Source organism: Theobroma cacao, chromosome 4 (assembly GCF_000208745.1).
Source record: "Theobroma cacao cultivar B97-61/B2 chromosome 4, Criollo_cocoa_genome_V2, whole genome shotgun sequence".
NCBI classification, from domain to species: domain Eukaryota; kingdom Viridiplantae; phylum Streptophyta; class Magnoliopsida; order Malvales; family Malvaceae; genus Theobroma; species Theobroma cacao.
The window spans coordinates 26,965,481-26,982,267 of record NC_030853.1 but is presented as its reverse complement, the minus strand read 5'-3'; the positions used below and the strand labels follow the sequence as shown (position 1 = coordinate 26,982,267).

The window sequence follows — 16,787 nt, the reverse complement described above, 5'->3', positions numbered from 1 at the left end:
TGCTTAACTGGAAGTACTACTAATAAAAGATTTGCACCCATCTAAACTTCTAAAATTCAACTTTCAGTATCAGTATAAACAATCAGGAATAGTTGCATCCCATTCTAAAATTGGTACTGCCAAACTTTTTGTAATGGAAATGTTAACTAATACACCAAGAACAGAAGAGCAGACTGACTAGCTCCTGATAACTATTGTAACACCAACCACTTCACCACTTCAAACAACTCCATAATCCGCTGTTATCCTCTCTATTTAAGGAGCAAGCTTCATAATGTCTGGCATACAATTTCAAAAGCCTTACTAAAGCAGTTCATTAGAGAACCAAAGACCCTCAGGCAAACATTACAACAATGTTCAAGCTACAATCTTCACTTTGCATTGCATTGCTAATTGCTACAGTGTACATGGTGACGTGTTTGGCAGCTGTCAACCCGGCAGCAGCTACAGCAGAAGAACCCATTCTTGAGTTCTACATGCATGATATCCTCGGGGGAAGTAGTCCCACGGCTAGGCCAATAACTGGATTACTAGGAAACATCTACAGTGGCCAAGTACCTTTTGCTAAACCGGTGGGATTCCTCCCTCCACAAGGTGGAGTTGCAATCCCCAATGCCAATGGTGCTATTCCAACTGTTAATGGCGTCAACGGCCTGCCATTAGGAACTGGGTTAGCTGGTACAGCATTCGCCGGCGATCAAAACCAAAACGGTAACCCCCAAATTCCTCTAGGACCAGATGGCTTGGGACTAGGCTTCGGAACCATCACCGTCATCGATGACATACTCACTGCCAGCCCTGATTTGGGGTCACAGGCAATAGGGAAGGCTCAAGGAGTTTACGTTGCTAGCTCTGCGGATGGAACAACCCAAATGATGGCATTCACAGCCATGATCGAAGGCGGTGAATACAACGACAACCTCAACTTCTACGGAGTGTACAAGATCGGAAGCACCATGTCGCATGTATCGGTGACTGGTGGAACAGGCAAGTTCAAGAATGCTTGCGGACTTGCCGAGGTTCGACCACTTATCCCACCAGGTCAACATGTCACCGATGGTGCTGAGACATTGCTGAGGATCACTGTCCATCTCAAATACTAAATATTGTCCCTGCTGCCTTGAAAATTATGAGTTTGTTGGTGTGAAAACATGGAACATGGTCTGCCTTTCCAGCTTCAATCCTTCAATGTAACAATTACAATGTTCGAAATATTTCTCCTTCCATTTCAATATACAAATGCCCAATTGTTAAATATTAATATTAGTCTTAATATACTAAAATGAAAAATCATATATCACATTTTAAACGTGGATTATTTAACTTTAAATGTTTTTAATAAACAAAAACATATATTGTAATTACATTATAATATCTGAAATTTGCTCTTGTTAACTCTTGAACGAGAAAAAGAGGAGATACACGTAAAAATGTGTTTTTTTTTACGAGGTGGTGATTTTAACCGTAGAAATCACGGTCGTTTGATCAAGTCCGTGGAGAGAATCAATCAAGTGCATCCGCAACGAGGCCGGACCTCTCGCCATCTCCATCCCTATCTCACCGGCGACGCCGAACACGGCCAACGCGGAAGCCGTTGCTTCCAAAGCCTGCAACGGATCAATCGCAACGAAAGCGGCGATCAACGCGGTGACAGCGCATCCCGTGGCCGTGATTTTCTGCATCATCGGCACGCCGTTTCGAGCTCCGACGACTCGATTCCCGTCGGTGACGAAATCGACGGCCCCTGATACCGCCACGACGGCACCACTGGAATTAGCCAAGGATTTCGCCGCTTCGACGGCGTCAGTTGAGTCGTGAGAGCTATCTACGCCTTTGGTGAACCCCACGGAAGCGTTAGCCAAGGCGATGATTTCGGAGGCGTTGCCTCTGATAACGGTGGGTTTAAGGGAGATAAGATCCAAACACGCCTGTAACCGAAAACCGGAAGCACCGGCGGCGACAGGGTCTAGGACCCAGGGTTTTTTAAACTTGGAAGCTATCTCAGCGGCAAGCTTCATGGCCGGTAGCCAGTTGTCGGAGAGTGTTCCTACGTTGATGTAAAGCGCGTGGACTTGAGGGGTGAAGTCTGGGGTTTCGTTAGGAGAGTGCAGCATGGCGGGTGATGCACCCGCGGATAAGAGAGTGTTGGCCGTCAGATCCATGGAGACGAAGTTGGTGATGCACTGGATTAACGGTGATTGGTTGCGGACCGAGCTGAGGTGAGCCCATGCTTTTGGACCCCACTCCCTTTGCTTTTCGGCTTCCATTTCTGTCTTCTCTCTCGAGCTCTTCCGGGCTTTTTCTTGTTGTAATGACTCCTAACTCTGACTCTTAAGTCTATTTTTGAAATTTTTTAAACTCTCTGATTCAAAGACTAGTAAATATAGTTTGAGCTATTATATCAACAATCAGAGTGGCGCAGCGGAAGCGTGGTGGGCCCATAACCCACAGGTCCCAGGATCGAAACCTGGCTCTGATAAAGAGTGGCTTCCCTGATTCCCTTTTTGTTAATTTTTTCCTACCGTTCAATCAATGAACAACATTTATGATTGATTATTCTTTTTTTTTGTTCTTATACTATTCTACTTTAATGTCTTGTAAAATAAATACAAAAAGGTGATTTCAATCTATATTCTACTTAGTAATTTTTTTAAAAAAAAGAAAAATACTAAGTTATCATTGTATAAGGTTGATAAAATAATTTCTAAGAATTTGTTTGAAAAAAAATTAAAAAGAGAGCCAATAAGGTTTTGTGTCATTTTATAGTAACAAATGTGAACATTGACCAATTTACGTAAAATTAGCATCATTTTCATACGTGGACATATTTTAATTTGAGATTGATTTATTTATTAAAGCAAAGACCTTGACAGTCCTCTGCACTGAATATATTCTTTGAATTTCTTTCTGGTTAGGAATGTGGAATAAAAGATTATGTTCCATTTATTCAAAGAAGTCATATCGGGCACTTTGTAGCACCGATGACAAGGCACCAAAAAGAGAAAAAACCATAACCAACACGTAAACAAGATTCATTCGCCAAAGGAGCCTTTTATTTATTTATTAACCAAGCACAAGAATAGTGAAACCAATCAATGCACAATATTCCCTGTTTGTTAGTACCCTCACTTGCACCCACTGATTCACAATTGCTTTTATTTACGCATACATAATAATTTAAATTAGTGACCATCTATTCCAACTCTCTTTGATGAATAATTAAATAATTTCTAATAATTTTAATGATGTACACTATATGGATATAAAATAATATTAATATTTATTTTAACACTTAAATTCGACTAGGACTCCTTTAATTAACCACCATATTGGCCTGCCAAACAGGGCCTTGTTACTAAATGTGAAAAACATACTGAGCCATCCAGCCAACTGCCTCAAATCAACAGCTCCGGCACAACACAACTGCCAAAGCCAGGCCCAAAACCTTCACCACCATAATGCACCACCACCAACAACCGACGCTGCCACCACCATTTGCCCCTAACGCCTCCGCAACAACTAACCTCCCGAAAGACCACACAAGAATCACTCTTTACATAATTCTAGCCACCTCTTTCTTTTCCCTTCTCTTCATTATCTCCATCCCTTCCCCCTCATCATCCACCTCCTCCCAATCGTTTATCAAAATCCGACCCGACCCGGTCCTTTTCCCCGATCGACCCATCTCCCCAACCGAGCTCCCCTCCGGACCCGCCCCTCCCTCCATTGCTTACCTCATATCCGGATCTGCCGGCGACTCGGCTCGGATCCTCCGCCTCCTTTTCGCTTCCTATCACCCGAGAAACCATTACCTACTTCACCTTGACCTGTCTGCTCCGCAGACTGAACGTGACCGATTGGCCGTTACAGTCCAATCAGTGCCCATTTTTAAAGCTGCCCAGAATGTCGATGTTATAGGGAAAGCTGATTATGCTTACCCGAGAGGGTCCTCCACAATCTCTTCTACTCTTCATGGTGCCTCCGTTTTGCTACGGTTGGCTTCGAATTGGGATTGGTTTATCTCTCTCAATGCCGGCGATTACCCGCTTGTTACTCAAGATGGTAAGCGAAAAAATTTCTTTTGGGATTTTTTTTTTTGATTAAGTGTTTGGTTTTGTTTTTTTGATGGATTTTCTTTTCTGGGTATTTGTGGAATGTGCAGATCTTCTTCACATTTTGTCATACTTGCCAAAAGATCTCAACTTTGTGAATCACACCGGTTATATTGGCTGGAAAGAGTATGTTAACTTCATTTCAACTTATGCTACTTTTGCAACATGCACATTCGGATACAAAAACGAAGTAGTATATTTGTTAGAACAGGTGTTAAGTTGATGAATGTTGATTAATATTAGTCTTATGTGTTGGGGTGTTTCTTATTGTAGGTCCAAGAGATTGAAACCGATAATTGTTGATACAGGGCTTTATCTTTTGGAAAAGCATGAGATATTTTATGCTTCTCAGAAGCGGGAATTGCCTAATGCTTTCAGGTTGTTTTCAGGTATGTGTTTACATCTGACTTCTTTTTGTTTTGTTTTTGGGCACTTCCTGCTCTTCATTTTTAATGGTGACCAAGAAAAACTGATTTGGTAAATATTGGAGCAAATGTGAAATGCATGTGTATTGTGTACATTCGTAATTAGTGGAGTAGCTGATGTTAATAGATAATGAACAAAGATAGCTTTGATTTAGAGTGGGTGGACCTGCAAATACAGAGGTGATTAAGAATGTGATTTGAATATATAGTTTTATACATTTGTGTGAGATCATAAAATTGCATAGATATGGTGAATGCGGTAATCATCTTGCTATTTCTTGATGAACTTAGAGGCTCTAAGCACATGATATTATATTGGTTCATACACTAAGCACATGATACTACATTGGTTCATAATCTTTAGATCACCTACTATAGTTGCTAGAAGGATGTCATTTCTGGGTGTAATCCTCAAGGACCTATCAGCTTGAACCCAACTTTTAATCCTCACCTGGTCTTATAATTATTGATCTAATTACTGTCTTGGAGGAGATGTAAAGAACATCAACTAAATCAAATATTAGCTGCATTTGGGACTGCAGTTTTTGAGTGAAGAGCAATCTGGTGAACTAGAGAGAGGGTTTGAATTCAGAAAATCAAGTTAGACTATGGATCCCACCTGGTAGTTAATGGTGGTTTCCTTGTGGTGTTGAGGATGCTTGCAGGAGCTAGAGTCTCCATACAGAATGCATCAATTTCAATCCAGGTTCATAAAGGGATACAGTTTGGAGAAAAGGGGGGAAGGAATAGGAAGAGCTACAGCAGGAAGCAAGTTTAGTCCACTGAAGAATGCTTGTGTTCTACAGCCTATTTTATAGGGACAGGAAATTTTGTAGAATTAAAGTGTGAGGGGGCGAGAAGGCAAAGCAATAATAAAGGGAATGTGAATAATTATGAGCTCAGAGACATCCTCCTTGCCATTTTTTAAATTTCATTATTTGCTTGGTGAAGCTGTTGAATGTATTATGGACTGCTCAAGTACATCGCTAGCAACATTCTTGTTTATAAATTGAAAAGATTCTTCTATGCATGTAAATTGCACTTAAATCATAGGCCTCTTTACATTTATGTAGCAGGGCCTGAGCTAGGTGCATAAAGTAAGGCAGTTTTGTCAGCAAAACTGTGAGGATGGATCCACTGGTAAATGGCTCAATGTGCTATTTACCTACTAATTCCATCATACATTTTCAGGTTTGTTAATTTCAATACTCAACTGCAATTTCCTTGGCTGAAAAAGAAAAAAGGGGAAGGAAAAAAAAGAAGAAGAAAGAAACTTTCCATGCATTTATTAGGCTTATGTACACATGTGAGCAATCTTTTCAGCTCTAAAAGAAACCCTTGATACCATCTTGCCATGTAACACAACTGATAAAACTATCCATTGCAGTATATTGAAAAATGTTATGTGACTGTTGTAGGAGATTACATGTGGTTTCATGCATATTTGTACGGCATTAAAGGTATGATAAGTAGGTTAAGGATCCTCCCTTCCCTTGGGAAAGTGTTAATATGGGTGAAATGCCCATGTAGAACATATCTGCAAGGATCATTATTGTAGACAACAAGAGCTATTTTGTTTCCATCCTCTACCAAGTTTAGATGTCCAATCTATTACTTTTTTATGGCCTTTGAAACAACCAATAAGCTCTCACTTGATCACTTCCTTTGTTGTTTATACGTAACTGTTCTAGTCATACAAAATAATATTAGCCATTTTGTTGGCGGAGAAGTTTTTCTGCCGGCATGGCCAAACAATGCAAAAGAAAATTGTGAGAGTAAAACTAAAGATCTGGTCTTTTGCAGGTTCATCTTTTACAATGTTAACTCGTAGTTTTATGGAGTTCTGCATCCTGGGTACAGACAATCTTCCAAGGACTTTGCTGATGTATTTTGCAAACACGCCATATTCATTCATGAATTATTTCCCTACTGTCCTTTGTAACTCTGATCAATTCAAGAGAACTGTGATAAACCATAACCTACAGTATATAGCCTTCAACAAATCCTCTACGAAGAAGCCTCCCCAAATGAATTCTGCAGAATTTGATGCGATGATTCAGAGTGGAGCTGCCTTTGCGACACAGTTCCAGTTTGATGATCCAGTACTTGACCGTATCGACCAAGAAATTTTGAAACGCAGCCCTGGCAAAGCTGTACCAGGTGGATGGTGCTTAGGTGAGCCTGACAATGGCACATGTTCAGTTTGGGGGGATGCTGATATCTTGAGACCTGGTCCAGGGGCAAGAAGACTTGAAAAACGTATTGTTGAATCACTTTCAGACGGTAGGTTTCAATCCCAGCAATGTCAAGAAGAATGATCTGAGTCAATTACCATGAAAGGGGATCATATGAAACGGGAGAAGAAAGAAGCAACTAGTGATAGAGTTCTCTTTCCCTCAATCCAATACTTCCTACAGAGTTAACCGCGGCCTTGTCAATTTTTTAGGAGCACCAAATATTGATCAAGCACCCAGTTTTGCTATAAATTTTTTAATAGCAACGATTCATTTGTTATTGTACTCGACATTTGTTTAGTAGCAGAAGAAATGCAATTTCCATCCTATTATATGGTGTGACGCTGTGTGCTATGCCCATTCTTGGAATTATTAAAACTTTCAATGTATATCGCTCTTCTCCAAGTATTACTAAAAGCTTTCGAGCCTTTTTTACTTTTGTTTTTCCTTTGACTGAAACATAGAGAAGGTTCCCTTGTAACTTGTATTGGATGTTTATGTTAATATGTATGAAGGGTCCCTTGTAAGTACTGATATTCCTTCAGAAAGTTTTCATGTGGAAATCAACTAATTAATCTAAAGAAAATTCAGCCAGTATTAGAAATTTTGCAAGTAATTATTTTAAGGCCAGGCATGTTCCCTTTACCTTAAGAAAGGCTAAAGCAGCTAAAATGCAAGGAAGAAGAACTTTTTAAAATGAAAAGGCAGTCACAGAATTTATTAATCATAAGATAGAAGTTTCATCAAATCTCTACCCTTCTAATTACTGAACAAATTGCAGCCATTCTTTCACTTCGTAATTCAGATTTGCATCCACTGAACTGTAAAAACACAACACTTAAACTGAACACCCTACTGCTAGGGCATTGAGCATCGTAAAACTTTTTACGGGCTGTTATCTAATTGTTTCTCATCTTCTATAACAGCCTGGGCATTGAGCATCTCAAAAGTTTTCAGGGCTGTCATCCAATTGTTTCTCATCTTCTATATCAACCTCCAAGATTTCCTGAGCGAAGGATAAACACTTTCTCAACATAAATTGGCATGATCATACAGGCTTTGAAGCTTACTCTAACAGTAATGGACAAATTTTTGATTTACCGGGATTCTCTGCTTCAAATAATTTCCAACCCTGGATACAACTGTGGAACGTTTATGCCAAAATCGACCTTTGAGACTAATCTTCACAAAGGGTCCATCCAATTCTGCTAGTTCAACTTGTCCTAAACGTATTTCCAGTTCCAAACTTTAAAAAATGTATTAAACGAGTTTATAGCTGTAGAAAATAAAAGTCATAATGTACCTTAAGAGGAGTCACCTGTTATGCCAACCGAAGTGTCGAAAAGCTGAGCAAGCTGCCAAAACAGACACCGATTTCATACATAAAATATTGCAAAGGTAAGATAAATTTAACAAGATTAGTAATTGAGATGAATAAAATATATACAAGAGAGATTGATGGCAAAAGATACTTGCCTCAACGCGAGCATCAGCTAAGACAAGTTCAATGTTTTCCTCAGTCAAGTCCAATGGTGGAAGTGGGACTCCCCCTGATGCTGCTGCTTTTACTGCCCAAAATGATTCTGACGGTGATCTCCAACCAACAATGTGTATAATTCTCGCTGCTGGTCTTTTTTTTTGTTGCTGTAACATCACCTTTGCTGGCCTGGTTCTTGGTCTGAATACCCTACTGGAGATTCGGCCACCAGGAGAAGTGACTGCCACTGTTGGTGATGATGATGATGCTATCATTGTTTTGGGTATGTAATAGTGGCAAACCAGCAGATTCATTGACACGAGCTTTTTTTCTTGTTTCTGTTGGAGAGCCCTGGGTTTCTCCGGTGTTTTTGGTGAACTTCCTCGTCGGAAAATGGAATGAGGATTTGGTACCGTGGCCATTTCTGGACCGTTCACTTAACAAGAATTGACAAGTACTTCTTTTCCCCCTTCTCTCTCTCTCCTTTTTTTAATATTTATTTTCTAAATTCCAAAATTAAAACAAAAAAAAAAAAAAATCTAAGTAGAACCTTAGGTTTTGCTTGTTTGTTATTGCCATTACTTTGCTTTTGATAAAAAGCAGATAAAAGCATTAGCAATGTAGCATATGATTAACATTTAATTGCCTCTTAGACTAGTGTTCCTTGTTAACTAAATTGAGTAGCGTGCAGGATGCACATGACATAAATAAAACGAAATAAAGCAATAAGGTGAGGAAACATATTGTTAAATCTGGAAGAGGTTGCTAATCATTAGAAGAAAGGCTATGTGAATGACAGACCAAATAGATCGAATTTGAGCCATATTGAAACACCAATAACCATATATCCTCTGCTTTTGTAGAAAAGATGAAAAGGAACAGAAGTATTTGAACCCAATCTATAGTTGTCTGTTTTCCAGTCTCAGTCACCCAGAACCAAGCAACTACAGGACTCCCAAACATTCATCAAAACTTTCCAAGTGTTTCATGTCAAAGCAGAGAAACATAAATGAGAAAGTTGCATCAACAATCCTTAAAAATATATCAATTATGGCCCAAAGAGCTAAAGTACACAAAATTCATCAAAGTGGGCTAATATTTCTAACATTAATCCCTTTTTCCAATTGTTCCAGATTGCAGTACGGAATAACATTTAATGGGCAAATTTTCCAATGAGGCTTCTAAGAACTAACACTTCTCTTAAGAGCCCCATAGGAAGATCTAGGGCTCCTTTTTCTCTCATCATTTTCTCTAACAACAAATTCTCTGCCCACAGATGGCATTGTATCACAACAATTGCACCGGAAACTAGCCTCTGTTTTCTCTCTAGGCTCCATATACTCTATCAGAAAACTCCAAAAAATGTGGCTGCAGCAAAAATTAGAAAAAGTGCTCCACCCAAATAACCAACCTGATTGAAGATAAGACAATTGCATGGAGGTCAAACGGCAAGTCTTTGAATATCATACTAGCAAAGGAAAAATTTCCGGTCTTACCAGCTTCTCAGAAATATAGTTGGCAAGAAATGCTCCTCCCACAATTGCAATTGATGTTGCAAGTAGGTGTCCAGCAATGGCTCCACTTGCCACACCCCATGCTGACTGTAGAGGCATTCATTGAACAATTGTGAATTACAGGATAGAAAAATAAAAAGAAACCATGAGAACTAAAATTAGCAAAGTTGCACCTGTGCAGCACTGAGTGCAATTGTTGCAAGCATTGAACGGTCTCCCCATTCCTGGGAGCAATTGGAATATTTTATGTCTAAATAACACTTATTGGAAGAAATAAACAACTTATGAAAATATAATTTCAAAAAATAATTGCCGATGGCACATGGAGGCATACAAAGCTAAATTCTCCATATATATTTATTCTACAGTTTTAGTTCCACATCATTATACAAACACAAAGTGCTCTGGCAATATATCTAGTCTGCTGACAGACAAGCCATTTTCTTTTTCTTTTTATTTTTCTTGTTTCAGTTGACATCTATGAGCAATGTGCAAATTCATGGAGAGTTATCCAAATTAACCAAAAGAGAAGACTTTTCTTTGGGAGATAAAATGTTGTTTTAAAAAAGGATTTCAGAGACGCTTACAGCAAAGAATACAAGGCTGAATGACTTCCAGACAACTTCAAGTGGATTAGAGAGCGGTTTTGAGACCTGAATACATTAAAAAATAGAATTCTCTATTAATTTTGCTTTTCTTTTAATAATAGTAGGAATGTGAAACAGCCCACTCATTTCCTTTCACAGAAGAAAGATGATTACCTTTTCTTTCACAAGTTCCTCGGCTTCGACAAATTCATCTAGTTCAGGACCTCTCTCACCACTTTTCTTTGGTACAGTTGGTGGAAGGTCCCATGCATCTTTTATAGATTTCAGGCCAAAGAACACAAGAAGAGCTATTGCTGCATATTCTCCAATTGGCAAGGCTGCAGAATAAATCAAAGAACAATGGAATCATCAGAAATGTTAAAATTGAAAAAAAAAAATAATAACTGATAATCTGTAATTCATTTTGAAAAATATAAGATTCCAGAGTTAATGAACTTGTCAATATACTTAGCTTGAGGGATTATATATCATGAATATCTCAGCTTAAGGGATTATATATCATGAATATCTCAGACCGGTGGAACTAATATTGGTTAAGGCTGCATGGAGTATTTAGCATAGCAAAATGGGAAATGTATATAGCTATATGCACATGTTGAAGCTGTTGGTTGAATTAAATCAAATTCAATGGCATGTTTATATATGTCAAAAGATTACACAGCAAATCAGCATATGATTGCAGTGTTAGTGTTACTATGTAGTAGCCAGGGTGCCTGTATTATTGCAATGTTTAAATCATCAAAGAATTGTAACAGATGGTAGATGCCAGGAGTAAGAACTTACTTGTCTGGAATTGAGCAGGAACAGATTGGAAGACACGTCCGATTATCACGGACAAGATTGTCATAAGAGAAAGTGCACCCATTGACCCCAACAGTACCTTCCCAATGATTTAATAAACATTTATCATCAAAGAACCAGACAAAATGCAATAAAATCTGCAATTTATACTCCAAATAACAAAGGAAAAAACCTTTTTCAAGGATAATACAGTATTATGGTACATTAATGGGTCCGTGAAGATCCTTAACACAAATGTGTTTCATGGAAGCAACCCCATTAAAATAGGTTAGAAGTTGAAGCATGATAATATGAACATTAATTAATTAAGTTGTTTTAAGGATGAACGTTCGTCATAACACTGATTAGGAGTGTTTTACCATTGCAATCCACATTGCCCAGGTAGGCAAGAAGCTATAGCATTTTAATATGATGGTGACTGTGCTGTAATTTCTCATATCATCAATAGATTCTTTCTATATGTATCAAAATGATTAAATGTGACAAAAAATATAACAAAATGTTACAGAAGTGGAAGCTCACCTTCAAGTTTTTGTACAACACAAATGACTATTTTTTTTTATTTCCAAAAGAGAAAGTCAAAAATTAAATACCCAATTTATATTCATTAAAAAAATTAATCCAAAACAACAAAATCTAGAATAGAGTGAGAACCTAATGCAAAAGACCCACACACAGAGGAGTAATTAGGAGAGAACATACCAGTCCTTTCTTGTATTGCATGGCCAAGAGTGCAGCAATAAAAAATGTCTGGTCAAGAGATGAAAAATATAACTTAATCTCTGGTAAGGTTTGCACTATATATAATGAACTTAAGAAATTAATGAAAAATTCCTATATTCAATAGTATCAGTTCTAGAAGAGTCAGATCCATTCAATCAAACATAGCAATTAAATGGAGCAATAGGCCCTGAAAAAAAAAAAGAGATAGACTAGACAACTAATATTGATTCTTAAAATAATTATAAGCCTTATTCAACCTTCTTGGCTTCTGCAACATGAACTTTCCTCATCAATCCATCATTGTACTCAATTTGGGTCAGATGTTTAGTTTAAAAGGATTAATGATAGGAGCTTCTTTTTTTCCCAGTTTCAAAAAAATGGGCCCTAAACATAGCACTAGTGAGTTGTGATTAATTAATGCTTTAAATGACAAAATATTTTGGATAATTAACTGGTGAGCTTAGCTAATAAGGAATTTAATGGATCTAATTTAATGTGGATGCCAAAGTGCATGATATATGACGGACTGCCAGAAATTATAAATCTTTCTGTCGGTAAATGCTCTATCTAGATATTGACAGCTAATCCCTTTCCTCTTAGTCGGGTTATCCAAGCCTTAAATTAGAACCAAACTAATTCCAAGTGAGACAGATGTTATTGGTTGAAGCTTACCAAAAGAAGAACTTATCAATTACACAAAAAAAAAAAAGGTAAGAATTTATTAAAAGAAGTAGATGAAGAAACATGCGTACTTGGCAAATCACAATTTGAACTATAGTTTAATAGCTTAAATTACGGAGAGAAAAGATCAAGAATCCATGAAGTTTTTTATGATAAATTAGTTACCTTATCTCCAATTTCAGAAACAAATATTAATGTGAAAGCAGCAGTCAAGCCTGACTTTGCGATTGGTGCTAAGAGTGATGAAGGTCCACCTTTTGCAAAGGCAATCAGTGAAAACACTAAAGCACATCCCAATAGCACAATAGCAATGGAGAGAGGGTAAGGAATTTGACTGGGAGGCTGCACACTGCAAAAAAATAAAAATTATGTACATCGACAAAGACCGAAACACAGTGGCATTTCATATCAAAATCGAAAAGCATAGAATTAGATTATACAAAAGACCATCAAACTAGATGTTGACTTCATCTGAATAAACTTACAACCACTATGAAGTATGTTCTTTTCAAAACAAAGTAATTCTAGCATAAGAGTGAAAAGTAGAAGCCTGAGCTTATCTAATTTATATTTTCATCAATGACGTGCATCTATTTACATCCATGGAAGGAAGAACATCCACCATACTAGAAAGCTATAAAAAATTTGATCAATTTAACTACTATTGCAATTAAGTAGATAAGAAATCCAATACTAGAAGGATTAGTAGTCTCTATTTCACTTTTTCTATGGCTCCAGTAGTCTCCTGACCGGGAAACAAGCTGTTATACAGTTGATCTTTAAGAGAAGACTACCAAATCCTTTTATTGCTTGCAATCATCAAGTTTTAGCTAGTTCTTGTTTTAACCACATGATGACTTAAACTCAATGAATGTATATGAAGGCAAAAAACTCTACATGACAATATTACCTTTAACAGTTAAAATTGTTCAAATAACTGAATGCTAATTATAAAAACTAGCATCAAAGATTTTGTTAATTTGACATCACTTACGCTTCTGATGAACCGTCACTGGATGGAGCCTTCACAAAACTTTTATGGTCTTCCTTTTCCTCCCTGCCCTCATAGCCCCCAGATCCAATACCTACATTGGATGCTTGTGCTCTGAATGTGCTGCACGTTGAACTCAACCTTGATATTTGTCTACATCGTACTATAAAAAGGTTAAGTGACAAGTTAATTATGATGCTGTGTCTAACAAAAAAAGGAATAAAATCAATAATGTGTATGACCATAAATTCGAACAGTTTACCATGAGTACAGCCATTCAACACGTCATAAAAAGTAGCAAAGAAACATTTTTAAGCTGTGTAATTATACTGAACAGCAATTCAAACCATACAAAGCAAGCTGAATAAACAGGATAAGGTTCAGCTGAAGTAATATTAAGAAGAATAAGGAAAGAGTGGAAGCCCTTTGAACTCCAACCGCTTCTGGCTATTCAGTTTATTTGACTTTATGAGCAGACATCTAAAACACATGCAATTGTTAAGAGCCCTAAAATCTGTTATCCTCAAAATTTAAACTCAGTTTATATCATCCTCAAACAAGGGCATGACGAATTCAATTTAACCAAGCAACAGCCTATACGGTAGGGGAACAGTCTTCAGACTCCTGATTAGCACATGCAATGCAATTCACTGTGACTACAAAGCAAAAGTAATGCCGAATTCCTTTACATCAATTCATAAAATACTAGAAAATTAACATTGTTTGAAACTCGTTTCCTTTTTATGACACCTTTGCACATGACCTCAATTCATCTCTATCCCCAAAAATCAGGTCACAAACCACGCAAACTTCAAACTCTAATTATGCGTAACTTAAAACCTGGTTTTTACTTACCCTCAGTTACCTCCAAAATTCATCCAAATTAAGTAAACAAAACTTTTAAAACATCAGCTCATACCCTGCTTTATTCTGACGGTTATAACATCATTCTTGCTCAATTTAATCCATTCCGACACAAATGGACAAAATTCAACTTAATTCATATAGAGTCAATTTATAAAAGCCACACGCAATGCTCTTACTGAAAGAAATTAAGTCCTTCCATGAACCCCACTAAAAAAAAAAAGAGAGAGGAGAGAATAAAAACAAAGAAGATAAGAGAGGAAAACTTACATGAAGGAGAATTGGGTATTCGTGAAATGCTACCAGCAGATGGCATTGAATCCGCAAGAACTAACAAGGGAAGTTTCCCTCTTGAAATGACTGGTGGTCTATGAAGAATCAATTTCTGCATTTTCGATAGTTAAAAATTCAAAAAAAAAAACCTGTTTTTACAACTTCATTTCTCTGTTTCAATTCCGGAAACAGAATGAGGCAAACTTGCCTTTACGGGCCTCTTTATTTTTTTTTTCTTTGTGGTTTTAAGAATATGAAGAGAAGAAGAGTTGAAGTTTGAGATTGAATTGGAAAAAACAGTTAAAAGTGTTCAGCCATGGCACTTTGGTTCTGTAACCTTTCGTTAGCCGCCACGTGTGTTATGTGTTGGATAAAATGGGCAGCTTTGTAATGCAACTTTGAAAACGGCGACGCTTTACCTGAGCATCTTTTAGTGCGCGACATACAGAAAACTGAAAGTTACGATTAAGGTTAAAAGTCAATTTTTTAATTAAAATAATAATAAAATGTCCGAAAGTATTTATTATGTTGGTACACCTAAACATCTCAATTAATGATAACTTTATATATTTAAGGTTCAAAGACTAACCCAATTACTTGACGAGACAAAATCACATTATATAATATAATCTTTATAAATAAATACTCTTGTATTATGAAAATTTATTAATTAATTAAGATATTATTTACTTCATAAATTAATAATTTATTAATTTATATATTATTTAATAAAAAATTATTATGATTATACACATATTACCTAATTATTGAATTACAAATTATTATTATTTTATATATTTATTTAACCAAAATAAATCTATGAATGTAATTAATCTTATTAAATATAAGTCACGAATCTATTTATTTTTATAACAAACTAAAATTACATTCGATATATACTTAATTAATATATTTCATGAATATTAAGTCAAGTAAAAATATTTATAAAAAGAATATATAATATAATAAACAGTTAAATTAAACACAACGACTTCTTATTTTCAAAGAATAAAGAAATCAATAATGATGGATGAAATGCGTAAAGTAATGTGTGATTAGAACATAGAAAATCTAAATTGCACTTAAAAGCAATTGCAATAGTGAGTATCAGAAAAGTTTAACTTGCAAGTGAGTTAAGTAATAATCACATTGCATAATTTTCTTTTACAATACGAAAACACTATACTGAGCTTTTTAATGTACTAAGAAAAGTTAAAAATGAGATCTAATGAGATATCAATTTCAAGAAAAAACAAGTAATATTTGAGTCATATTTTGTAAAGACTTCTTAGTTGAGTAATATATATATATATAATTTTGATGCATAAAAAAATTTTTAATTTACATAAGAAGGAGGATTGATGTGTTTTTTTGTAAATGTATTATCTTATAAATTTAGAAAATTATTAACTTACCACGTTGATCTCAAGTCGAGATTGATCAAAAATTATTTAATCGAGATTATTAATTTATAAAGATTTTACTGTAATTTGAATTTAATTTGATTTATTTTTTCACTTATAAGAAGAAATTTTAAATTGGTATTTCCTAATTTGCATTAATTCCCAAATTTCCTTTTTTCAACAAACATTTATCATTTTTTTTTCTATAATTAGGGAAGAGAGATTTGAATCTTACTTTTTAGACAAAGAGATTATACATTAATCAATGAACCAAATACTCAAATGTAAACATTTGTCATCTTAAATGCATAGAACATATTACTATTAAACACAACAAATCAATTAAGCATTGAAGTATATACTACATTAATTTTTACTAATGAAAGCATTTAATCAATACAACATGGTCACACAAAAAAAAGAAAAGAAAAGGATAAGAAGCTATCTGGTTTAACACTCTGGCACCAATCTAGAGTTCTAGACTGAATGAATATGGAGTTACAAACACTAATATGGTCTCTGCGATTCATTTTATTCTCTTATATATTTTTCCAAACCATATACTCTTCACTTAAAAACAAATACAGTAATGTCTGTTTGTCCTCGTTCTTGTCATTCTTTTTCTTCTCAACTCTTTCGCAGAGTTGTAGCTTTTTAAGGACAGCATACATAGCCTCGTGA

At 36.1% G+C, this 16,787-nt stretch overlaps 5 protein-coding genes and 1 non-coding gene across 6 annotated transcripts; 3 read left to right on the top strand and 3 right to left on the bottom strand.

The window, feature by feature from the left end:
- LOC18602822 (dirigent protein 18) lies at window positions 41–1,263 on the top strand. Its single transcript, XM_007034434.2, has one exon. The coding sequence runs from the start codon at window positions 354–356 to the stop codon at window positions 1,101–1,103; it is 750 nt and encodes a 249-aa protein (XP_007034496.1). The 5' UTR covers window positions 41–353; the 3' UTR covers window positions 1,104–1,263.
- LOC18602821 (hydroxyethylthiazole kinase) lies at window positions 1,319–2,374 on the bottom strand. Its single transcript, XM_007034433.2, has one exon. The coding sequence runs from the start codon at window positions 2,265–2,267 to the stop codon at window positions 1,443–1,445; it is 825 nt and encodes a 274-aa protein (XP_007034495.2). The 5' UTR covers window positions 2,268–2,374; the 3' UTR covers window positions 1,319–1,442.
- Window positions 2,408–2,479, top strand: TRNAM-CAU. The gene has a single exon. It is a non-coding gene; the product is annotated as a tRNA-Met (tRNA).
- Window positions 3,349–7,301, top strand: LOC18602820 (beta-glucuronosyltransferase GlcAT14A). The gene is made up of 4 exons (XM_007034432.2): window positions 3,349–4,062; window positions 4,163–4,238; window positions 4,386–4,501; window positions 6,341–7,301. Exons 1-4 carry the CDS (start codon window positions 3,459–3,461, stop codon window positions 6,853–6,855), a joined length of 1,311 nt encoding a protein of 436 aa, XP_007034494.2. The 5' UTR covers window positions 3,349–3,458; the 3' UTR covers window positions 6,856–7,301.
- Window positions 7,469–8,712, bottom strand: LOC18602819. The gene is made up of 4 exons (XM_007034431.2): window positions 8,248–8,712; window positions 8,090–8,126; window positions 7,873–7,994; window positions 7,469–7,777 (listed from the first exon to the last, which is right to left on the bottom strand). The coding sequence occupies exons 1-4, from the start codon at window positions 8,668–8,670 to the stop codon at window positions 7,715–7,717; spliced, it is 645 nt and encodes a 214-aa protein (XP_007034493.2). The 5' UTR covers window positions 8,671–8,712; the 3' UTR covers window positions 7,469–7,714.
- Window positions 9,211–15,008, bottom strand: LOC18602818 (GDT1-like protein 2, chloroplastic). Its single transcript, XM_018120203.1, has 10 exons — window positions 14,701–15,008; window positions 13,570–13,729; window positions 12,741–12,924; window positions 11,874–11,921; window positions 11,154–11,250; window positions 10,524–10,687; window positions 10,350–10,415; window positions 9,936–9,986; window positions 9,745–9,849; window positions 9,211–9,659 (listed from the first exon to the last, which is right to left on the bottom strand). The coding sequence occupies exons 1-10, from the start codon at window positions 14,819–14,821 to the stop codon at window positions 9,594–9,596; spliced, it is 1,062 nt and encodes a 353-aa protein (XP_017975692.1). The 5' UTR covers window positions 14,822–15,008; the 3' UTR covers window positions 9,211–9,593.